The sequence below is a fragment of the Euleptes europaea genome, chromosome 16 (genome assembly GCF_029931775.1).
Source record: "Euleptes europaea isolate rEulEur1 chromosome 16, rEulEur1.hap1, whole genome shotgun sequence".
Lineage (NCBI taxonomy): Eukaryota > Metazoa > Chordata > Lepidosauria > Squamata > Sphaerodactylidae > Euleptes > Euleptes europaea.
This window is the reverse complement of record NC_079327.1, coordinates 43,534,715-43,558,674: the sequence shown is the minus strand read 5'-3', so window position 1 is coordinate 43,558,674 and position 23,960 is coordinate 43,534,715. Positions and strand designations below refer to the sequence as shown.

Below are 23,960 nucleotides of genomic sequence, written 5' to 3'. Positions count from 1 at the left end.
CCTATACATTACATAATTACTCCTACACATAATCAGCCAATCATAAATGTTCTTGAAACCTGTAATTTCTGGTACATATGTACAAAGAAACATTTTGGAATCACTGAGAAATTGTTGAGGAGCTAAACACATGCCTAGCTTTAATAAATCAGGAATGGAACTTCCTCTGATGTTTATTCATGTCTTATCAAAATGCAACATGGAATAGCAAATGGCTTGTTTATTTATTTGAACAAGGTGTGCTCTAAATTATTTAAAAGCTAAAAGATTTTACTAAATGACTTAACTTGACTTACAGGTTTTTATGAGGACTGGGTACAACCATATACTCTGTTCTTAGTTCTGTTCAGGAAGGATGGAATAAAAATCCAGTACATAAATACAAGTTCAAGTTATCTTTCTGCACATATATGGGAAGGCTTAAATGTGAGCAAGGAAGCAACTGGTTCAAATCTCACCTTTCTCATAATGAACACATTATGTGATCACAGGCAAACCAGTATGTCTTAACTTCAGCTGCTCTTTTCAAGTATTATAATAATAATCACCCACCTTATAGAACTGTGGGAAAGACTGACTTCAAAAAAGTTTGCAAAGCACCTGAATACTCAAAATTAGGGCTGTGCACCATCCCCCCCCCACACCGGTATTGCTCAAGTTTATTAAACCCGCAAGTTTTTTGAAAATCCGAAAAAGCTGACTATAAAGGATTCAGCTTTTCTGAATAATTGAACATTTTCAGATTTAATAAACCTGAAAAATATGCGGGTTCCCTGCTGTCTCCGAGGTCAGGGGTGGCAGGGGATGCCAATCTAAGCGCTGGGCTCCAGCCCAATGCTTAGATCACCACCCCACCTCCGAACTTTGGAGGCAGTGGCGGAGGTGAGGACTCCGCCAGCAGGTAAATGGGGGGGGGCAAAGGGAGGGAGAGGAAAAATGTGGGAGGGGGGCACAGCAGCCCCAAATAATGCTGAAAAAATCCAGAATTATTCGGGAACTTTTTCTGCTTCCTTTATTTGCCACAATTTTTAACAGATACCCCCCCATACCAAAAAGGTATTTTTTTTCTGGTTTTTTTCCCCAGTTTGGCTTAGCCAAATGCGCACCTCTACTCAAAATTACAATATAAAATGCTGTATTACTACCACTACTACTACTAATTTTGATTCATTGCCCTGTGCAGGTAAATTCATAAAAATTGTTCAACTCCCCCATCATCAATCCATTAGGAGTGCTGATCAAAGTTCTACATAAACGTACACGTTTGAAAAAAGTATTTTAACCTGACACTTACAAAAAACATCTCCTCGAAGTTTCTTCTCAGGCTCACTCTGGTTTTCATGGTCTTCTCTTTCTCCTGCTACCTCTCCTTTCTCTTCTACTCTGTCACCTCTTCCAGCATCTTCAGTGCCTTTCTCCTGTCTGCTATAGGGACCTTCTACATATATGCCATCTTCATAGTCTAAAGGCCTGACATGAGCTTTAGACGCTGGAGTCACAGGAGGTTCCAGAATCACATTTTTGATGTCTTCATGCTTTTTCACACTGTTTTTATGCACAAGCAGTTTTTTAAATTTCTCTTTGGCAACTCCAGAAATCCTAGGAATCTCTTTCACAGAATTTTCATGAATAACTAGAACAAACAATGAAATACAAAATATGCCTGATTTAGCCAACATTGTACACATATTAAATTTATAAACAATACTTTGGTGTGACAAAATGCCAATTGCTGATAATTTTGAAGAGATGCAAATTAATCCCTATTATATGCAAGGGTGTCTCCACATAGAAACACATATAGTAGAAAATGTGGACCTTAAAAGATGTTGTTTTCCTATACAATTCAGTTATCCACTATCAGGCAAAGGTAGCGGCCACATTAGAGTGGACAGGACAGTTTCTTGTATTTATTTTCTTTGGAGAGAGGAAGAAACTGCTGGGAATAATCCTTCCCTAGTGCCACCAGCACTGGCCCTCAGAAGAAAGTTTCCCAGGAATACAGATGGTGGTGGACCCAATTCTACACATTTCCTCATTAAGTACTTAATGTGTGAGTCAGCTCTGAGGCTATACGGCTTTGAAATCCCTGGATAAATACTGGCCTCATTCTGGCACAGTTGCTAGATCTAGTAGTGAAGTTTCTCATACCCCAGGGGTATCCAAGCAAACTGAAAAGAAGTAATATGTAACTTTAACATATGTTGTTAATACAAAGGATGAAACAAAGCTGAAATGAAGTTATTCCAGGTGCTGATAGACACATCTTAGCCTCCCACAATTAATAGCTTTCGCCCATCTGTTCAAGGAAAAACCTGACTTCACAATTTTTAACTCATGGGACTGAAACTGAAAACAGAACAGGTGGCATTTCATGTATGCTTATTTAACAGTGCTAGTAAGGAGGGGGACATCTATTATAAACATAAAATGATAACCTGGATAAAGCAGTAACATGGGGCATGTATTTGAAAATATTCTTTTTACATATGATTAATTTTTCCCAAACTTTTGATGCTTCCACATGAGGATTTTTCCACACATGGACAGAAGGAAGATCCTGCAGTAAAAAGGGCACATATTGTCCTGGGCATGAACTGTCCAGCTACCATGTGTGTGTGTGTGTGTGTGTGTGTGTGTGTGTGTGTGTGTGTGTGTGTGTGAAGTGCTGTCAAGTCGCTTCCGTCTCATGGCAACCCTATGAATCAATGTCCTCCAAAACGTCCTATCTTTAACCACCTTGCCCAGGTCTTGCAAACTGAGGGCCACGACTTTCTTTATAGAGTCAATACATCTCTTGTTGGGTCTTCCTCTTTTTCTGCTGCCATCAACTTTTCCTAGCATGGTTGTCTTTTCCAGTGTCTCTTGTCTTCTCATAATGTGACCAAAGTATGATAGCCTCAGTTAAGTTATTTTAGCTTCTATGGTCAGTTCAGGCTTGATTTGATCTATAACCCACTGATTTGGTTTTTTTGGCTCCCATGTTTTTCTTTTTTACTCCAGAGAAAATAAGAAATGCATTTTTTCAGAATTAAAAGGGAACCTGCAGGCTGGCTGCAGGGGGAAGCATCTATTCAGACATTCCCCAGAGCCACCATGGGGAGGGGGGCAGACCTAAGCTCTGCCTTCCGAATGACAAAGCTGAACTGTGTATTCTGTCTTCCATGCCTTTTCAGCCCTTAAAGAGTTTCTACAGAACTCTTCTATTTGAGTAGAAACAAGTTTTGTTGGTGCCCATCCTGGCTGTTCTGTTTCATGAGGATTTAACTGCAGGTCTTTAACAAGCTAGAAAGTGTACAAACAAAACACAACTGCAGGTTCTGTCTTCCCTATGGATAATGTGTTCAGCCTAGTTTTGCTTAGATGCCTATATGTCAAGACTTTGTTAATTGCCTGCTCAGTAATTCTTGTGCCTGGGGGTGGTGCTAAAAAGGATGCACTGTACAATTTAACTGACATGGTTCACTGAATCTTTATCCTGGGTATAGGAAAAATTAACAGGAAACCCCAATTCCCAACAAATTTCCTCTCAAACATCAGTAACACAAACCCCCAGTGTTTCAATAAAAGGTCTGTGGAGGGCTTCAAGCCAAGGATGACTTCTCAGCAAACTCAAACATCTGCTTGCAGGTCTTCCTTTGAAGTCTTTCTTTAGGAATGAAATTTTCTTACAGCTCCATATAACTGTTCTGGCTTCAGAAAGCAAAAGAGGCATTAACATGGTACTCAGATCGGCAGAGGGGGGATGGATGCAAGCCTACACATGCCAAATTCCTGAGCCAGACATACAGTGCATTCCTAAGGAGAGTTACTCCAGTCTAAGCCCACTGAAATGAATGTGCTTAGACTGGAGTAACTCTCCTTAGGAATGCACTGATAGACACATTTGAGGTGTCACAGTCCACATGCTGAAACCAAGACATGTCCAGAATTCCCCCTGCCTCCTCAGCCCAAGATAATTCTTTTCTTGGGTCTTAGCAAGATAAATCAGTTTGACATGGGAAAAATGTTTGTTCCTCAGGCTATCATGTATGCAGTGTCTAGACCAAATTGATGGAAAGATATGCAAGATGGTGGCAACAGAGCAAGAATCCACATTCTGTAATTTTAATCCCCTCAGGTGTTAATTACATAGATGTGCCATTGGATGTATGTTTAATGCACTGTTCAGTGAAACTGAAAGCCACCTCTACAGCTCTGAAATCATGCTCGGAAGCCACTCATTCCATTATAACAACAAAAAGCTGTTGATTCATGGTGTTGTTAAGGCTTTCAAGGAGCATTGTTTCTCAAGTCAATAATGATCAAGAGGCGCGTGCCACTAGCCAGGAATGGGAAGGCGCCTGCGGTGTGTGGTCACAGCTGACTTTCGGAGCAGACCAGCAGGTCCAGCAACCTTTAGACTGCAAGCACAGCTGGTGTTTTCTGGGGATGGTCCGAGTCTGCGTGTGTTAGGGTCTGTCCAGTGTACTGTGGTGTTGAACAATGTTATGGATTGGCACTTGAGCTGATTTTTTCCAAAGTGCTAAGGACCTGATAAACACTTGCAAGCATGGTTTGGCTTGCACATCCCCATATTCCCTCTTGCTTGTGATTTCTTCTCTTAAATAGGAAAGCATGATTCTCCATCACATTCAAATTTGAACTTGTTCTCCAGACCACAATAGAAAGCCACCATTAGATAGCAGTTTCTAATTTAGATTTGGAGGTTAAGGGTTGTTTCTCACAAAGGATTTCCACAGACAGAAGTGGGGTAATTTTTGCCAGTTCCCTCCCTGCTACAGCAGACCTCCAGCTCCCCCTCCCAATCCTGTTCCTGAGGTCCCCTCTTCCCCAGGAGCAACATTTCAAAGGGCATTTGGCTTTGCAGCTGAACCAACCACAGTTTACTGAAGTCATGAAACAGAGAATATAAAGAAATTAAGGCAATGGGCAGTAAAATAAGCCTTTATCAAAAGTTTTGAAAAGATCCATAAATAAAAATCCTACACCAGTCTATTATTCCCACATTCTCATGATATCTGTTTGGCTGTGAATTGGCCCTTTAAGAATTCAGCATGAAACTAAGCAAGAATCGGAGGAAATTTCCCTAGTGATGGATCAAATCTTGCTCCCTATTTAGTTGAAGAATTTGCACATATGGAACTATACAAAGCTTTTGGCCATGTTCATAAGAACCATTTATTAGAAAATAAAAGATTTTTTTAAAATTACTTTTTATTGCTTTTTCCATAATAACACAATCTATCTTATTCGGTATTTCATAAAGCTTATCTTTCCATATGTTCAAAGATTTTTCACCACTCCTCTGTGTGTCTATTTCTGGATATACTCTGAATGAAACTGAATTAATGATGCCCTGTTTCCTGATCATACTCTCCGATTCACCGACGGGGAGAGAGAGAGAGTACAGTGCCAAACACAAAGAAACAAGAACCATCTCTCCACACACTCTGGATGTGGCTGGACCAATGGTACTTTCCTTGCAATTCACTGCTACTTACCAGAGCATTCAAATCCGTTTCCTCTGTAGCCCAATCGACATTTGCATTTGAAGGAACCCTGAGTATTGAAACAGTCTGCATGGAGATCACACTTCTGTGTATTTGCTGTACATTCATTTATATCTGCAGAGAGAAGAATTTATTTATTTAATTCAATTATACCATGCCTTTCTCCCCGATGGGGACCCAAAGTAGCTTATGTTATTCTCCTCTCCTCCATTGTATCCTCACAACAACCCTGTCAGGTAGGTTAGGCTAAGAGAGCATTACTGGCCCACGGTCATCCAGCAAGCTTCCATAGCATGAGTGGGGATTTGTACCTAGGTCTCCTAGGTGCTAGTCTAACACTCCTAACCACTATACCACACTGTCTCTCAATGTTTTCAATGTCTTCACCTCAGGGCAGCCAAGATCTAAATGCCCTGGCCTCTCCCACCACCCCTCAAGATTACAGCCCCCTCATCAGCTTGTCCAACCTGCAAGAAGAATGACAAATATGGGAAGGTGGAGCTTAGCACTGATGTTCATTATTATATGTGATAGCAAAACTATATATAAATAATAATTCCCTTTTCAACCTCTCCTTGTTAATATCAGACAACAGATACTCTGCAGACTCCCAAATAAAGTCTCTAAACAAGCTGCAACCACAACGGCCAGAATAGTTCCACACTCTGTAAAAAGATACACTGAAGTCTATGGGGGAGAAATAAACAGAATTAGAACCCAGTTCTTACCTATACAATCATATCGGCCATTCACATACTTCATTTCGTACCCAATCTGGCACTTGCAGTAGTAGCTTCCAAATGTGTTGATGCACCTACGGCTGAAAGAGCACATAGCTTTGCCAGTAGAGCACTCATCAATATCTAGGGCATGAAAATGAAATCTGGTAAGGTCAAGAAAAAAAGTATCAGGAGATATCCAATCAGAGCAATGGTTCCCAAACTTTTCAGGCCACCGCCCCCTTGGTTCCACAAACTCAACTCCAGCACCCCCTACCCTATCCTATAAAAAGCATAATTCAAAATAGAGGTTTGCATGACTCACTAAAGAAGATAAGAACAATAAAATTCCAAAACAGTAACAATTAATTGCACATCTATTCACAATCAAATTAAAACTTTTCAGTTGAAATTTATTCAACAAAACTGATTAACTTGATCCAGTGGTACCAGCTCTTCAGAGTCTGGAAAATATTCTGATCATTTCTACCAAATTTGCCAGCATGGTGCCATAGCTTGATTTACTGTAAATTAGTGAACAACACAGTTGAAGGGGCCCACCTCTAGTGCTCCCTGCTGCTCCCTTGCCTTTTAGTGCCCCCAGGTAATCCCACCGCCCCCCCAGGGGGTGGTACTGCCCACTTTGGGAACCATTGAATTAGAGTATAAGAGACACCACTGTGACTAAAATGGCTTGATGAGATTTGCTGGAACCACATAAGCCAGGGGTGGGGAACATCCGGCCCGTGGGCCGTTTAAGGCCCATGAAATCATTTGGACTGGCCCTTCGTGGGTCCAGGCAGATCTCCAGCTCACGGACAGGAATAGCCTCTATTCAAGGCGGATGTGAGTTTGTTTTGCCGAGAAAAGGAACCTTTTCCCCCTTGCAGAAGAGTCGTTAGCTATGGAGCTGCTAGGACTGCCCAAGAAACTGTGTTAACCCTTTCCCTCCCGGGCCATGGAGAAACGTATTTCCTCTGTACTACAAGAGAGCTGGGGGTGGAAGTGACGACAATGGAGGGGTTAAAGAGGGCAGGGCCAGAATGTGTGGGGGCGAGTTCTTAGCCAGCGTGTCCTCATTTCATCCCAGCAGGCAGAGATAGGAAGATTTGGCTGTAGCAAAAAAACCCGTGCAACCATCATAGGGTTGCATTCCCAAGCCAAAACGGCTCAGGAGGCTGCCTAACGGCGACCCTGTCCCCAACTTGGCGCCAGAACACCCCGGGAACACCTCCCGGGGTGCTGGAACGCCTCCCGGGTTGCCACCACAGCCTGTGCCAGCATCCGGATGCCGGCGGGAGGCTCTGGTGGTGGACGGGCCCAGCGCTGCTGCGGTGGCGGGCAGGGACCGGCAGCCGGGTCTGCATGTCAGGGCTGGGGCCACTAACGCCGGCGTGCGCCTTCTGGGTGCCGGCGCTGTGGGCCCTTGCGCTGGTGGAGGCCTTCAGATCTCCAGCAGCCTTGCAGCCTTTGGGTCGGGCCACCGACGCAGCTCAGGAATGGGCTGAAAGAGTGGAAGAACAGGATATAATGGGGTTACTAAATACATAATTTAGACAAACTCTACTGCTAATCAACCTATAGAGGATGAGAGGGACAAACACACTGCTGCTATTATAAGTGGTGGTAATAATAATAATAATAATAATAATAATAATAATAATATGTTTCCATTCAGGGAGCCAACAAATTTGGGAGGAAAGGAATACTGTTTCCTTTCATAGTATTTTTATTGTTCAACAACCATGCCAAGAATTCTCATGCTTTCTAACATAGATATAATAACATCAGGTCATGATATCTATGTACATCTTGCTGTTGCAGCCGCATGTCCAAAAGCTGCAAGATGTTTGCAGAGCAGAGCTTCCCAGTTGATATGTTTAATAACTACGCTGCTTGAATGGTTATGAATGTCTGCAATCACAGCGTTCATTTCCTGTGCTTGTCAAATATCTCTGAGGCTCTAAAGATCCCCAAAGATTCCTGGGATGAGGAAATATTCTGCCTGCCACACATAATTTCTTGCTTCCTCTAAGGCATAATACACCGGCCAGCCTGGAAAGGCAATATTAGTGTGCAAAAATTCTGAGAAAAGGTTATTTTAGCATTTTTCTAGACACTGTACTCATACTGAACTGGTATTCAGCACTGCAATATCTGGTTCTCATGAAAGAAACGAGGACGGTCTTGCAAGGAGGGAATGATTCGTTTTGGTTTCTGCTTTTTTTAAAAAAAAAAAGCATAACCAGGAGAAACGTGCATGCCAGCACTGGAGAGAAAGAACACACATTCTTCCAAGTGCTTAAAAACTCAACAACTTATTCTGTTCTACTAGACAAAGATTGTGAGCCGTATCAGAGGTGGAGTCAAGATTCAATGAGCCTGTCTCTTTCTATTTCACGCTTGTGTGACACATTTGTGAGACAACAGGAGACAAACTGAGTTTGTCCCACCAGTACAAAGCTTTCTGCACTGCTCTGCAAATTAGAGAAGTTGTTTTAAAGGTGTTCTAAAGAAAGCTGGTGGAATGAAGTGTCTCAGGCGTAATGAGCTGTGACTTGGGAAGTCTTCGTTTCTCTTCCCATCTCAGCCTCAAAGTGTAGACCGTCAGCCCCACTGCTGCGCATATGGGAAGAATGTCAACCTGCTTGGGATTCCTGAGATAATTACTCAAAAATGTTTTATACATGGCATCATCTAGCCATCTATTTAATATAGTACTTGTGATAGTTAGGGGTTTGGAACTCTGCAGGGGTAGATACTGCAAACCAAGGCTCCTTAGGACTGCTAGGTCCTTAAACCCCCCACAATGCTGCTGAACCATTACAAAGTGCACAGTACAAGAGATGAACCAGGGACGCTCAAGGGGGAGGGGAAATCTCATCCCCCGTTGCCCGCTCCTTCTTCCCCTTCTGATCTGCCTGCCTAGAACCAGCGTGGTGTAGTGGTTAAGAGCAGTGGTTTGGAGCGGTGGACTCTAATCTGGTGAACTGGATTTGTTTCCCCACTCCTACACAGAAAGCCAACTGGGTGACCTTGGGCTAGTCACAGTTCTCTTAGAGCTCTCTCAGCCCCACCTACCTCACAGGGTGTCTGCTGTGGGAAGGGGAAGGGAAGGTGATTGTAAGCAGGTCTGAATCTCCCTTTAGTGGTAGAGAACGTCGGCATATAAAAACCAACTCTTCTTCTTCTTCTTTTTCCCTCTTCGCCTCATCCCTTTCCTGAGCCTACCAAGTGAATCACCATTTTCTTCTTCCTCAACATGCCCGAACACCTGTTTTCCTCTTCCTTGTCCACCCCACCTGGTCACCCTCACCAGTCCCCTTCCCCTTGGCCATTCCCTACAGCCCCATTTTCACATGGTTTTGTTTGTACCGTACCTGCAGATGTGCAACCATCATAAATTATGGGGTGACTGCAATTTTAACCACTTATTTTTAGTAACATTTTACATATTGTCTCTCGTTTACAAATACCCTGGCCATGGTTGCCCCCCACCCCGGCAGAGTTTGTGATTCAAATGGGAGAACTAGTCATTGCTGCTAAATATATATCTGCCAGTTTCTGTTGTCACTGCAGGTTTGTGGACTGGCAATGCCAATGGTGCAGCAAGAACCAAGGGCAGGAGTAGGGATGCCATGAATTTCTCTGTGAACCTTTTTGTCATAAGAACTTACCTTGTTTGATATTCACAATCAAACTTTGAGCCCATCACAGATATCTTTGGATTCCATGAAGCAACTCAAACAGCTGTTAAACAAATTTGCAGCTGCCTGTTGCTCAGAAGCCAACTCACAGCTGATGGGGCAGATCAGCTGGAAGTCCTCTTCTTATCCACTTGGTCCCCTCAACAAAATAGCTACAGTGAAGTCGCAAAAGGGAGCTCTTCCTCCCACTGAAGCTGCTTTTCATCGCTGCATTGGCCAAGGGAAAGGAAGAGCTTGCTGACCCAGGGTTAATTAAAAGGAACGCCGACGCTCAGTAACAGACACACTATTAAAGTTAACAGTTTTATTACAACAAACATTATTAAACAACAACATTATTAATATTTAACATTATTAACATTTAACTAATAAGAATTGGAATAAGTTGGAATAAATTGGGCCACAACTTGAATTGGCAACAGCTGCGACCCTTGTGGCGCAGCATGTGTGATGTGTCAGGTGCCCAGGCCGTGCCATCACGGCCATAATAGCATCTGCCCACAGCGCCGCCACTGTGGGCAACTGGGATGGCAGTACCAGGATGACACCAGGACAAACGCCACTAGGTGTTATCCCCCACCACATGGGAAGAGGCGGACAACCTGCCCTCCCATCAGGGCATGTCCCTGAAGCCTCTCCCAAAACCCCATAACTGGGGTTCCCAAAACCTGGGAAGCGACCCCATTACCATGCGCTTCCCCCAATGTGACACATCCCCATGCCAAACCGCCCCAAGTTGTGACAGTGAATAAATTAAACTTATAGGGAGGGAGGGTGGGTTCGCAAGAAAACGGAGTGAGCTGTGGGCGGGCCCCTTCCCCCTTTATATACACTTGGGGGGGCTAGCCACGCCTCCACCCAGCTCCCGCCCTCTGCCCTCACTGGTCAAGATCCTCCCAGATCTGACCAATGAGGGGGCTGTAACCAGGCAGAGCGGGCCAGGCTCCGCACGCACGTGTCGGTTGGCTGGCCCCGATCCCCCACCCCTTCGCCTGCGGCCGTTCCTCCTTCCCCGGGGCAGCAACAAAGGCTCCCGAAAAGGCGGGAACCCGTGCTTATATTTATTTATTCATTAATTACTTTACATTTCTATCCCGCCCTCCTTCCATCCAAACTGGGTAGGGACAGAAATAATACTTTTAAGATCTGCATTGCAAAAGGGAGAGGAGAAAGATCTGGTTTCTCCCCTTTTCTCTATCATCTTTACGTGGAAAGAAGAGAAAGGAAATCAGCTGGGCTTCTCATCTGAACAGCCCATTGATTAATTGGCTGCTTGATCACCACTGATGAATGGGAACTGAGCCAAACTGGTCCATGTTTGAACATCACTAGACAGAAGTGTTGATGAAGAAACTGAATTTCAAAAATTGCAAGTAGGAAGGTTGCTTTTTGTTTGTTTGTTTTAGAGCTTCAGGCTTCTAGTTAATTATTATTATGTAACCATACAATCTATACACCATTCTACCTTCCGTCTATAATTATACTCAGTCCTTAATCCACGGTGTTTATCAAGCACTGGTCAGATGAGGTTCTTATGAGAGGTTTATGTTCATGATAATAAGGACATAAGAACATCCAGAGGTACCTGTGCACGTTTTCCCATTTGGTGCCAACTGCAGTCCACTTGAGGGACACAAGCATCTCGCATCATCTTTCACCTCTTCACAGCCATACTGGCAATTCGCCATGGCGCATGTCCTGGAATCTTTAAAAACACATTATTTATCAAAAGCTAGACTGGCAATAGGGAATACTGCATAGGGAATCTTCATTAGTATTAAATGTGCGGCTTGCAAAAGGGGACATCAGCGCGCACAGAATACATACAGCTGGAATTTTTCTTGGTGTTTTGGGTGCTGTTATTCACACTATTGAAGAGACAAGTCTGTTCAGTTTAAAGCATGACTTATTTTTTCGGTAACTGGAATTGCTGTGTCAAAAATAGCAAATAAAGTTGCCATTTCATTCACATCTTCCACGTGTCTCCCTTTTTTTACTGTATTCATTACATGTTTTTACCTAGATGCTTCTATGCCTGCAAAAAAATTTTTTGTTCACTTCAAAACTCTGAACTCACACCTGACAACTTATCAGAAAGAAGCGCTTCTAAATATCTATATTTTGCTTTCCAAACTATGCACTTCTATTATCAGGTGACAGAAAAATATTACACTTCTAAAAGTGAAGTAAAGCCACTGAAAAATACTTTTTTTAAACTGCTCTATCAAGATATTAAAATGAACATTTTTTCAATTTATATAATTGGACATTTTCAACTCTTTTTGTTTGGTTGAAAACTTCTCCATCTAAAATTAACCCCATTCCACCAGGGAACAACAGTTCTCTAAGGATGTGTAAATGTCAGATGAATATCTCTGCAAAGGAAACCTTTAAAAATTGTTAATGACTTCAAGACATTAGGGGTTTTTCCTGACTTCCAAAGCTATCCGATTGTATTTTTAGGGGAGGGCTAAAGTTTCAGGTTTGACTTCTGATTTATCCATGAGCAGTAATAAATGGGCAGAACTGAAAGAGTATCCAAATACTGTTTCCCAATGTATGCAAAAAGAACAATCTGCATTCATTGGTCAAGGTCTAAAATTAAAGGATCTCAGGTAACAAGGCAAACTTTTTTGAGGGAAGGCCATGGCTCAGTGATACAGCTCATCCTTTTATGTAAAGAAATCTCAGGTTCATCCCCAGCATCTCCAGTTAGAGGTTCTGGGGTAATGGGATTGAGAAAAATTGCTGCCTGAGACACTGATGAACAGTTTAATAGAGTTCTGCCTATCTAAAAACATCAACAGTGATAATATTCTTTAATGCTGATATACTTTAGAGGGCTGAGAAACTCATCTGATATAAATAAACCAGCTACTCTCCCCTGGTGCAGAACAGGTTACCTTGAGATTAGCTGGAACAGTAGCTTAACTTTGTCTTTTGTCCCATTTACTGGCTCTTAAATACTATTTGTCACTTACTTGCACAGGTACCATCAGGCATGAGCATATACCCATTGAGACAATAGCACTTGTAGCTGCCATGAGTGTTCATACATCTGTGTTCACAGGGTTGTGGCTTCAATCCACATTCATTTATATCTGCCAAAATAATCAGAATAAAATGAGCCCAGGAATCTCTGAAGAAAACAACACATTTCACTGGGTCTTAGTTCATGCCTTCAGTTCCTTGTAGGAAAAGAAGTTATCTCCAGGATATGACTGAGCCTGACTCTTGAAAGAAGGGGACTGAGCAGACCATCTGCAGGTGTGCGTGTACTACGAACATAAATGTGAAGTTCCTGGAATACCTGATAAAATCCAGAGAAGTGTCTTCTACCAGCAAACAGACTGCAGCGACTGTTTTCTTTCCTCCATTTCCTATGCAATGTTGGTTATACACTGACTTTTTGGATTTGTCATCACAGTAAGAAGTTCTCAGACTTGGCCATGGTAAGTATCTATAGTTCATAGTCTAAGTCAGTGTTGGCGAACCTATGGCACGCGTGCCGGACTTGGCATGCCAAACCCTCTCTGTGGACATACTGAGGGAGGAAACCTCAGTATTCTGGTTAAATTGCCGTGTTGGCACTTTGCAATAAATAAATGGGTTTTGGTTTGCAGTTTGGGCACTCGGCCTCTAAAAGGTTTGCCATCACTGGTCTAAGCTGTATAATTCCTTATGAATATATACAAGACTATGCTTGTCTGCAACCAAGGATAAGTGACCCGCTGAAAAACAGAACCGATAGTTCTGTATGGGTCCACAACACGGTTTGAGTTTTGTAAAAGAGAACGTCAAAAACAGAAGACAACTCACGTTCATTCCTAGAATTTTCAATTGGGATACAAGGCAAGTCCCACAGTAGTCTATGGGATGGATCCTACAGGCATTCTGTTGGTGGAAATGGATCTTTCTTGCCTTACCCTTCTCTCAGCAGCCTTCTGCGATTCCAGAAAATGCACTGATGGGGATCTATGGACCGAAGCAAACAAAAATCGCTGTGGTTTGGGCTGGGGGCGGGGAGGAGAAGGCTGCCGTGAGAAGAATTCAGCAAGGTTACTTATGTTCCAGCAGTGGAATATTCATAGGATCCAACCCAGAACTAGAGGCTGCTAAGGCTGATGAAGACACATTACAAATTGACTGTGACAAGCTTATCCTGTGCAGGGAAATGGCATTTTCTCCTTCAGAGGCCATTTGGCAATTTGGGTGTCACTGTTTGAGTTGTAAACATGGTGGATATTTATTTAAGAAAACTTTTGCGCCACCTTTTGTCTAACACACATTCAAAGTGGCTTGCCTGAATGATAAACATAGAATTATAACCATTAAAATGCTAATTAAAATAAAGACAACATCTACTACATTTTTATCCTGCCCTTCTTCCAGGGAGCTCAGGGTGACACGCTGGTTCTCCTCCACTGAATACTCACAACAATCCTGTGAGATAAGTTAGGCATAGAAGAGCAACTGGTCCAAGGTCACCCAATGAGCTTAAATACAGAGTGGAAATCTGAAACCAAGCCTCCCCCGTCTTAGTCCATTTTGCTAGCTACTATACCACAATGGCTCTCTAAAACGTTTGCAAACTACCTTTTGCTGACTGGATTGACAGTACTAATACCTAACAGGATATCACTACTAGATTACTACATTTGGGGCTTTCTACATAGTTCCCAATGGAATTTTACCCTTTGATAATTTCACAGGTCTCTTTCTCCATATTAATAATACAATCACAGCCTATTCAGGAGGCAAGAGCCCTGTGGCACAGAGTGGTAAGCTGCAGTACTGCAGTCAAAAGCTCTGCTCACGACCCGAGTTTGATCCCAACGGGAGTCAGCTTCAGGTAGCTGGCTAAAGGTTGACTCAGCCTTACATCCTTCAAAGGTTGGTAAAAATGAGTACCCAGCTTCCTGGGGGTTAAGTGTAAATGACTGGGGAAGGCACTGGCAAACCACCCTGTAAACGAAGTCTGCCTAGTAAATGTTGGGATGTGACGTCACCCCATGGGTCAGGAATGACCCGGTGCTTGCACAGGGGACTACCTTTACCTTTTTACCTGTACAGGAGGAGGAGAGAGCACACATTATACTGTTTGCCTCTGTTTTGAAGGGAGGTAGGAAATTTTTTTGGGGGGGGGGGCGTTGTTTTTTTGCATTCCAGAAAAGCAGAGGCGGCACACACAACCTCTAAAGAATAGCATATTTTTAAAAAGCACATGGCCATGACATACCAGGGCTGCCCAACTGCAGCCAGGTGGGCACTGGCCCCGCTCCAAAACAGAGCTCCCCTGCCGCTCTCCCTCCTCTCCACATGGTTTGGTGTTTCCAGCCCACCCGCTTGTGTATTTTGAGCTTCTTGGCCACCTTCCTCCTCCCTACAGCTGGGGCTAGCATTTGGGTAACTTGGCTTGCCGATTTAAACCTAGTGCTGGAATCATTTGTGGTGTTGTCTGGAGGAAAAGAGAATCCCCCATACCAGCACGACCTTCCTCCCTCCACCCCACCTTTTTATTAAACGCAGGTGGGTGTTGTGGGGGCAGTTATCTTTGTTTTGAAAAGGGCTTTTGGAAAGGTTTCTGTGTGTACTCCGCTTTTGTTGGGGGGCTTTCATTGGGCAAGTTTAACGAACAACAGCCTTCAGCCCTGCTGTTCTTGATATATTTGATCTGAGCTATTTGTGGGGGCCTTGCTTTGAGATTTCTCTCTGGCATATTTGATATTAATGGAGAGCAGCAACTAGGTCTGCTACTCTCTTTACCTGGTGCCTGATTTACAGGGTAATTTGTTTTGCTGTGAGCGCTAACTGGAATTCATTTTCTCTGCACTTTGAATTACCACCTCTTAAAAAAATAAATAAATACATATATAAAAGGGGGGAAGAAATTGCTTTGTAGCTGTTTTGGTGTTAGTGCTGCTTTCCTTAATTGGAGATCTTCTGGCTGGATTAAATATTGCTTTGTTGTTTCTGGTCTTCTGCATTCCTAATAATCATGCCTCCTAAACAGACCAAGACACCAATGCAGAAAGCTGCTTCCCCTGCTGCTGTGGGTGGGAGGGGAAAGGCTCCCCCTCAGGCTGAAAAGGCCAGGCTTGCAGAAGTGGCTGCACAAACAGGCTCATGCTGGAACTTCAGCTGGTAAGTGCGGGACTGGGCTGCGGGGCCATGAACCTTTAAGGGCCTCCTTAGCCAGGCACCATACAGAGGATGTTTTGGAGGGGTTGTCTCAAACTATAACACGGCTGGCCCAAGGCTCCCAATAAAGAATGGAAGAGCCATGGGCGAGGACCCACTCCAGCAATGAGTTACCTACTGGTGAGCCCTCCTCGGCTGAGGAATCTTCTCATACCTCTGGGCGATACTGGGCGGTGGCAGCCCATGTGCCTGGTTTGCAGGCATGGGCTGCAAGGAGGAGGGAAAGACAGGGCATGGGCCCTGAGGCATCTTGCGTTTCTGGGCAGGCTTCCACCTCAGCGACTCCAATGCCAGCCTATACGGATGCTGAGGATCTTCCTGGCATTCACCTGGCCTGTAAGGTGTGGGGACACATACTAGATGGGTATTATGTCGATGTTTTTATCCTGCTAAAACATGATTCTGATGATGGGAAAAGCAAGCCTCGCCCAGGTTATGCTGTATTCATGGGGGTGGTTCAGGCAGCATACCCTGAGAGGGCGTGGCACCTCACTAATCATATCAGCAATGTGCTGCGTACCAGGGAGCTGGCAGGTGACATGGCTGCTATGGACTATGATGAAACCTTTTGGAAACGGGCTTCACATAGTGAACATATGAGGTGGGATTAACGATAAACTCTGGCTTTTATGGGTCGGCTCCCAGATCAAGGGCAGAGTAGATGCCAGTAGGGGTGCCTTTAGAGGAGACTTGAATAGGAAAGTGTGCTGGGAGTACAACCAATGCAGGTGCCAGCGTACTTGGTGCAACTACAAGCACAACTGCGATCATTGTTTTGGACCCCAACCAAGGTCATCCTGCCCCGCACCCATACCACCCAGCAGCCCTTTCAGGGCAGCCGCCGCCTTCTTCCAGGTAACGGCAGGAAGGAGGGTGGGTTGAGCACCACTTTGGTTGGTAACGCCAGTTCCAATAAATAATCTTCTTATACGATCTGAAGAGAAACCAAAGCAGGAGCAATGAAACTTGTTTACATACAAGACAAAGGGGGAGACAAATTCAAAGAGAAGACTTCTCCAAACAAGGGTGGGGGCTCAAGAGCTTTTGAGGACGCAGAATCAATGCCACAGAAATGTGTTGGTGGAACGCAAGGGAAAGGGAGGAGAAGGGCAGAGGAAGCAGGGAAGGGAATGACACCATCAAGGAACACCCCCTGGGGATGAAAGGATCAGAGGAGAAAGTAGTTTTGCTAGAAGGGGGGTGGGAATACTAAACAGTGTATCAGGAGTCAAGCAGATTTGATGGGAATGATCCAATAACAGGGGCTGCATAAGACACAGGATGGCCAGGGCTGTGAAGCAGAAGAGGGGGGTATGATAAGGGAGGGGAATAGTGATGAGCTCTCTTTCCTTAGAACTATAAAGATCAAATGCAGATGGCTAGGTATACAAGTGAAAGTATTGGGAGGCGGGGGGGGAAGGCTCAAAGGAGAAACAAGGAGGGGATGTACGGGATGCTCTAAAATAAAAAGGGAAGGGTAGAGGATGAGAAGTGAGGAAAAGGAGGAGATGGATAAAGAAGCAACAGGAAGGGGTGGTGATATGAGGAGGGAGGAATAGGGATGGGGATGAGTGAGTAATGGGCAAGGTAGAGGAGAAGAGCATGAGGGCAAGGATCCAGGAGGAGGGAGACTGAAGGTGAGGAGGGAATGGGCTAGCAGATCAGCAGCCCCCTAAAGAGGCAGGGCAATTCCAGGAAGGGGAGAAGAGGGGAGAGAAAGTGTGCAGGAAAGGGAAAGGGAGGCGGGGGTCTGGTGACATGGTGGTGATGCTAGGAAATGGGCAGAACAAAATAGTCGTGGATTGAAGAACTCCCCACTAAAAATCCAGTGAAATTGACAAGAAAAAAAACTGAGGAAAAAGCACATCTGGAAAAAGCGGGGAATCCCTGCACAATCCCCAAACTCGCAGCAAAAGCAGCCAAGGCAAGTCTGGGTAGCCGAGCAAAGCCCGAAGCTCTAAAGGGCCAGAATTACAGGAAACACCTTGTGTGGAAGCAGTCTTAAATATATGGGAAAAAATCATTCAAGAAATAATACACAAATGGTCAGGGGGGATTGTCATTCATGTACCAAATTCCATAAACGCAAGCACAGTTGCACTGAGTGAGTTATAGCCAGATGGCTGATTTGCCACGAACAAAACACTGTACATTGAATGCTAAAGAAGCACAGAATCTTTGCAACTGAAGGACTGTCTGCAATGCACATGAAACAAAAGCACATTCAGGGTACAGAGCAGATGTCATAGAGAGACCGTTAAGAGAGCTTTGCACCGTGCAGCTTGCATTGCTTACCACACAAAGGGCTCTTGGCCTTCATAATAACTGGTTATTATCCCTGTGGTTTTCCTTCTGTTGAAAGGTGCTTGAAGAGAAAAGCCAGGAATAAATAGGGCTTCCCTCCCTCTTCTTTCTCATAAATTAAGTACTGGTTTCATGGGACAGATGTTCAGTATGGTCTGAAATATGGCAAGGATGATGAAGAATGATGGAGGGAAATGCACGCAAAACTCTGCTCTAAGAATTAGTTGCACGCCATTCAGCTCAGCTTTCTACTGAGCTTATAAATTCCAACTTGAACAGAATCTGAAAATGTCATGGAGCAAACTCTGATCACATACACACTCCATATTTTCTTTTTATTTCATGGGCAGAAAAGAGTATAATCAAGTTTATGTTTCTGACAATTTGCTTTTCAGTTCATGCCTCGTACTAGATTTTTAAATTTGTGAAAGGGTAAAAACAAGATAAATAGCTTAAAACTGACAAGATGGCAATTTGTCATGCAACCTTCCATAAAAATACATTGTTCTAAAGTTTTGGAATCCGGTTTTTTTATTTTAGTTTGCATTTTTTTAAATTTCGATTATATTGGGCAACATCCTACTATTCATGTACAGAAGGAACACCAAGTTTTCTCAAAGTCTTCTCTTTTCCTGCAGCTAGTTTCCAACCTCCAGAATGATCATTCCTGAGGTTATAGGATCCATGTAGTGAAACAGCATCAGTGGGCCATGAGGGTCAGTGGGCCATGGTGAAGAGGGACAAAGTGATGAAAGTCACCCCTTTCCTCAGGGACACTATACCTGCAGATGACAAAGGTGGACTAATTTCCCCTCCTGGTCCTCCTCACTCCAGCCTGCCCTAGATGGCAGAAGACCTTCTGCTCCAGGGCACCGGTATCCACTGTTGCTCTGTGGAACACTGGGAGCAAAATGAAGGGAGGGGGTTGGCATTACTTCTGGTGCCAGCCCTAGCCCTAACCCATTCAGCTGTTCCTCTGTGTGGTTCTGCAGCTGTGGGAATGATCTTTCCAAGTGTCTGAACTGACTGCAAAGACAGGGAGGAACATGGGGAAATGAGATGCTCAGTGCATGAAATGGTAGGATACTGGCCAATATGTCCCTTTTAAAATAACATTTTAAAAACTATGACTTTAAATATGAACACATGTTAAAGTACACACTTATAATCTCTAAAAAATTAATCATGGCTATCTATAATACAGACTGGTTTTGTTCATACAGATTGGCTGTATTCAGATGTAATGACAAATCATATTTTATCATGACAGGAATGAGCGGTGAAAGTCTCCTGGCTGTTGTTCTCATCTTCCTCCTCAGCCTCTCTTCTCTCCTCACAGGCAACTCCAATGCTAGGTTTCCATGTTCCAAACAAGCTGTAGTTTAGCATGACATTCAGACTAGGTGAAGCAAGCTTTTATTTAATCTCCAGACCACGATTCCAAAGCAGTGTTTAATCACAGTTTGGAATTTTGGCTTGTAGATGAGAGAATAAACCACAGTTAGTCATTTCATCTGATTCAGAGACCATGACAATATATGGGACTATGTATGTGTATATGAATACATTGTGTACAGGTGCGCACACAAACTAGGGTAACCAACCTCCAGGTAGGGCCTGCAGATCTCCTGGAATTACAACCGATTTTCAGAAGACAGAAATCAGTTCTGGAGAAAATGGTTGCTTTGGAGGGTGGATTCTATGGCATTATATACCATTGAAGTCCCACACCTCCCAAAACCCCACTCTCTCAAGGCTCCACCCCCCAAATCACCAGGTCTTTCCAACCCAGGGATGGCAACCCTAGCACACACACACACATACCCCAAAGTAAATAAGGAAATGGTTTGTTAGCACTTTCTGCTGATTCCTCTATCTCACAGCAGCTTGCCATAGCACATCCTATACTGTCCGTGATACTGACTATTTTGAGGAGCTACAGAAAGAAGGGGAATGTGCTAAACAACATTCCACAATGCACCATCTACTAACAGTTGTCTGGATCCAGCTCAATGATATAAATCACTCTCTCTCACACACACACTGGGTGATTTAAATCCTAATTCAAACCATGGTATAATATGAATAGATAATACTTATTGGCAAGGTGTAATGCCTTAGACTCAACCAAGATGCAAGGGAGATACAATAAAATTACTGCAGAAGAATACAAATGCCCATTTTGCCCAGATCAAGTAGACTCCCTAGCTCACATTGTTTTAGCATGTTCACAATACTGCATGAAATAAATATATCTCTCCCTGGATAAAACAGCTAATGACACCTTCTGAGATCTACTATCTACTATCAAGTAGAGCGGCGAATTGCATGCAAAATGTGGCAATTTTTCTCTTTATAGTGTCACAATAAAAATTAATCTTCATTTCCCCCCTTTTTAAAGTGTGAAATGGCAGATTAATAGCCAATGGATGTTAAATCTATGGAAAGGAATAGATCATATTTAAATATTATACCTCTTGTGAGGAGACTGCCAAAAAGTGGCAGTTTAGGAAAGGTTCACATTTAGAAGAATTTTACCCAAGAACTGGCCAAATATATGCAAAGGCTCTACATCAGCATCTTGCATAGGGTTGCCAGGACCCTCTTTGCTATGAGTGGGAGATTTTTGGGGCGGAGCCTGAGGGGGTGGGGTTGGGGAGAGGAGGGACTTAAATGCCATAGAGTCCAATGGCCAAAGCAGCCATTTTCTCCAGGTGAACTGATCTCTATCGGCTGGAGAGCAGTTGTAATAGCAGGAGGTCTTCTGCTATTACCTGGAAGCTGGCAACCCTAATCTTGCATCCAAGGAGACGAAGGCCCTAAAGTCAAAGCAAGCTACCACATTCATTTGGAGTGCTGAAAGTAGAAGAGAATTGCATTTATTTACTTACTTACTTCACTCATTTGATGCTTTTCTACCGAATAGGGACCCAAAGTGGCTTACATCATTCTCTTCTCCTCCAGTTTATCCTCACAACAACTTCATGAGGTAGGTTACACTGAGGGTGTCTCACTTGCCCAAGGTCACTCAGCCAGCTTCCATGGCAGGGTGGGGATTCAAACTTGGGCCTTCCAGGTCCTAGTTTCACATTCTACCACACCGGCTCTCAGACTTGATTTCCACCACATAGGACACTGGCATTGGACACCCCATGGGACACTTTTACATAGGGACTGTAATACTAAAATGGATTCCAACTTTAGAAAATGCAAGAGAAAGTAAATAATATGGGGAGATCTATTTAGTATAAAACCCACTATAGTCAGCAGAGGAATTTTAAGCTTTTTTCAAGTAGTGTACATGATCTAGCTTTACATTCCTTGAATTCACCAGGGAGCTAAGTGCATGCTTACATCTCTCCCATCAACATCAAGGGGAAAATGCTTAACTTGTGATGGATCATGCCCACTAGAAGACATCTATGAGAGAAGTGAACCTTCTAACGATATTGTTATTTATCTACTGCCTAATGCATGACCTGTTCATAAAACGTGCAAGTTTCATGAGGAATACACTGGACAATATGTTACAGTAATGTAATTCCTGTTCCAAGACTTTGTGTATTTCTAGTGCAGCTGAAATGCCATCAGCCTCTGCTCACATGTCTGCGTGGCTTTGCAAGGCACATAACATTTTCTTCTAGGCCACAAAGAAAACACAGCTTGACAGTGAGATGTCAGAAAAACTGTTAATTATAGCCTATTCCAATATTCCTCAATATATGAACCATTCATTTATCTTTCCACGTCCGCAGCAACCCAACTAGCAAACTTCTTAACTGAGCTGAAGCCGGTCTTGCTCACTCCCAGGGAGAAAGCACCTCTGACTGCCATGTTCCCCAAATTTCTCAGGTTTCCCATGCAGGGAGGGCTGCTTCTATCTTCCCCACTCTGGTAAAGGATAAAGGAAGCACTGGGCATTGCTGCCTTCCCTCTTATTGCTCTTTCCAGCCCAATAGTTGCTGCTGTTTGTGTTTGGGGTTTACTTGTTGGGGGGAGAAACTTAATTTGATGGGTAGTTGTGTGCAATTTTCAAACTACCAGGTTGCAGGAAAGGAAGACGACAGGATTCATTCTCTGGAGTGTGATAAGTCAGTTCTTAATTAGCAGGTGATGCCAAGTAGATTGCATTGGAGGATAAAGGATGCATTAGATGAATATCTGATTTTAACTTTACAAGGAAAGTTGTACATACCTTGACTGCAAGTTTTCCCTACAAATCCAGGGAAACATTTACATTTGTTTGGCATCACACATTCTCCATACTTGCAGCCATGTTCACAGGTGGCTGTGGAAGGAAAAAAAGAGAAATAAAAGGTTAAATTGTGACAGCAGCAACTGATATTCAGTTATTTTGTTGAACCATTTTCATAAATAACACTTTATTTTCTGAAATGTTATTAGTTTTGTTTTGTTTTGCATTTACTCAAAAGAAAGATGATGCAAAATATAAGTTGATCCCCTTAAAAAAGGATCATATACAAACATTTAAAAAGTAGACATGCAAGTTTAAGACGGACCCCATCTTTTTCATGATGGCACATGTGAAAAAAACCTGTTTTTTTCTTTCAGGTTAACAGGATATCACATTTACTTGAGGCTGCCGTTTTCATAAATGTGGAATATAAACATTAGCACAGATTTTGCTGCCACCAGTTATAAGAACAATGTTAACACTGGCTGAGGAAAAGAAATACTTCTAGCTAATAAGGCAAAAATAGAGAAAAGGCCTCTCTGTTTTTGGGGTTATAGCCTAGCAGCCCTACCGTAATTGCTTTCTTTAGAGAGGTTTTCCTGGTGGCTTCTCTGCTAAGTTTTAGGTGCTGGGTCAAAACTTTTTATTTTCTTGAGTTTTATAATTTGCTTGAGTTTATAATTAAAATTACTTTGCTGTTTAAATCCTTTTTAAAACTATTTGCTATTTTATATGACCAGATTTTGTATTGTTTTATTTTACTGTTTTATGGTCTTTTAAATCTTGTTGGAAGCTTCACTGTATTTGTTCTTTTTTTTAAAGCTGGGGTATAAAATATTTAAATAAACATAGAATAGATGCTCTGTAAAATACTTTTCTTATTTTCCCTTCTCAATACCATCTTCAGTGCAGGAAAGTAGGAATTATAGTTTACAGGAGCCATATTTTCAAGAGGGAAATTGCATGATCAATATTTATTGCCAAATTGATTTTGTATGCTAGTTTCCCATATTGATCCATGAGAGCTGATATGTGATGGAAAATTCAAACAACTTTCATAACTGTAGTCAACATCAGGAAAAAAAAACACCCACCCACATCTAAAGCTCCTTTCATTTGCCCCCTTTTGGCTTAATTGAACTAGGTTTGAAGATCAGCCTGATAAACACCAAAGTGAAGTTGCCCTCATCTGAAACAACTGCAGAGAAGCTAATAAATCAAATTACTAAACTTCTTCACAGATATATTTTCACACTGAGATATCCCACAGTATTTAATCTAAGTTTTTAATCTTAAAAATTGCATGAAAGTTCTCTCTGTG

General features: G+C 43.0%; 1 protein-coding gene across 1 annotated transcript in view; it reads right to left on the bottom strand.

Annotated features, from left to right (window-relative positions):
- Positions 1-23,960, bottom strand: part of EGFL6 (EGF like domain multiple 6) — a 49,917-nt gene that overhangs the window by 8,514 nt on the left and 17,443 nt on the right. Inside the window, exons 3-8 of the mRNA XM_056861792.1 lie at positions 22,640-22,732; positions 12,921-13,040; positions 11,525-11,644; positions 6,242-6,376; positions 5,505-5,627; positions 1,295-1,633 (exon numbers count right to left, since the gene is read on the bottom strand). Of these exons, the coding sequence (XP_056717770.1) occupies positions 1,295-1,633; positions 5,505-5,627; positions 6,242-6,376; positions 11,525-11,644; positions 12,921-13,040; positions 22,640-22,732 (930 nt within the window). The remainder of the gene's footprint in view (positions 1-1,294; positions 1,634-5,504; positions 5,628-6,241; positions 6,377-11,524; positions 11,645-12,920; positions 13,041-22,639; positions 22,733-23,960) is intronic.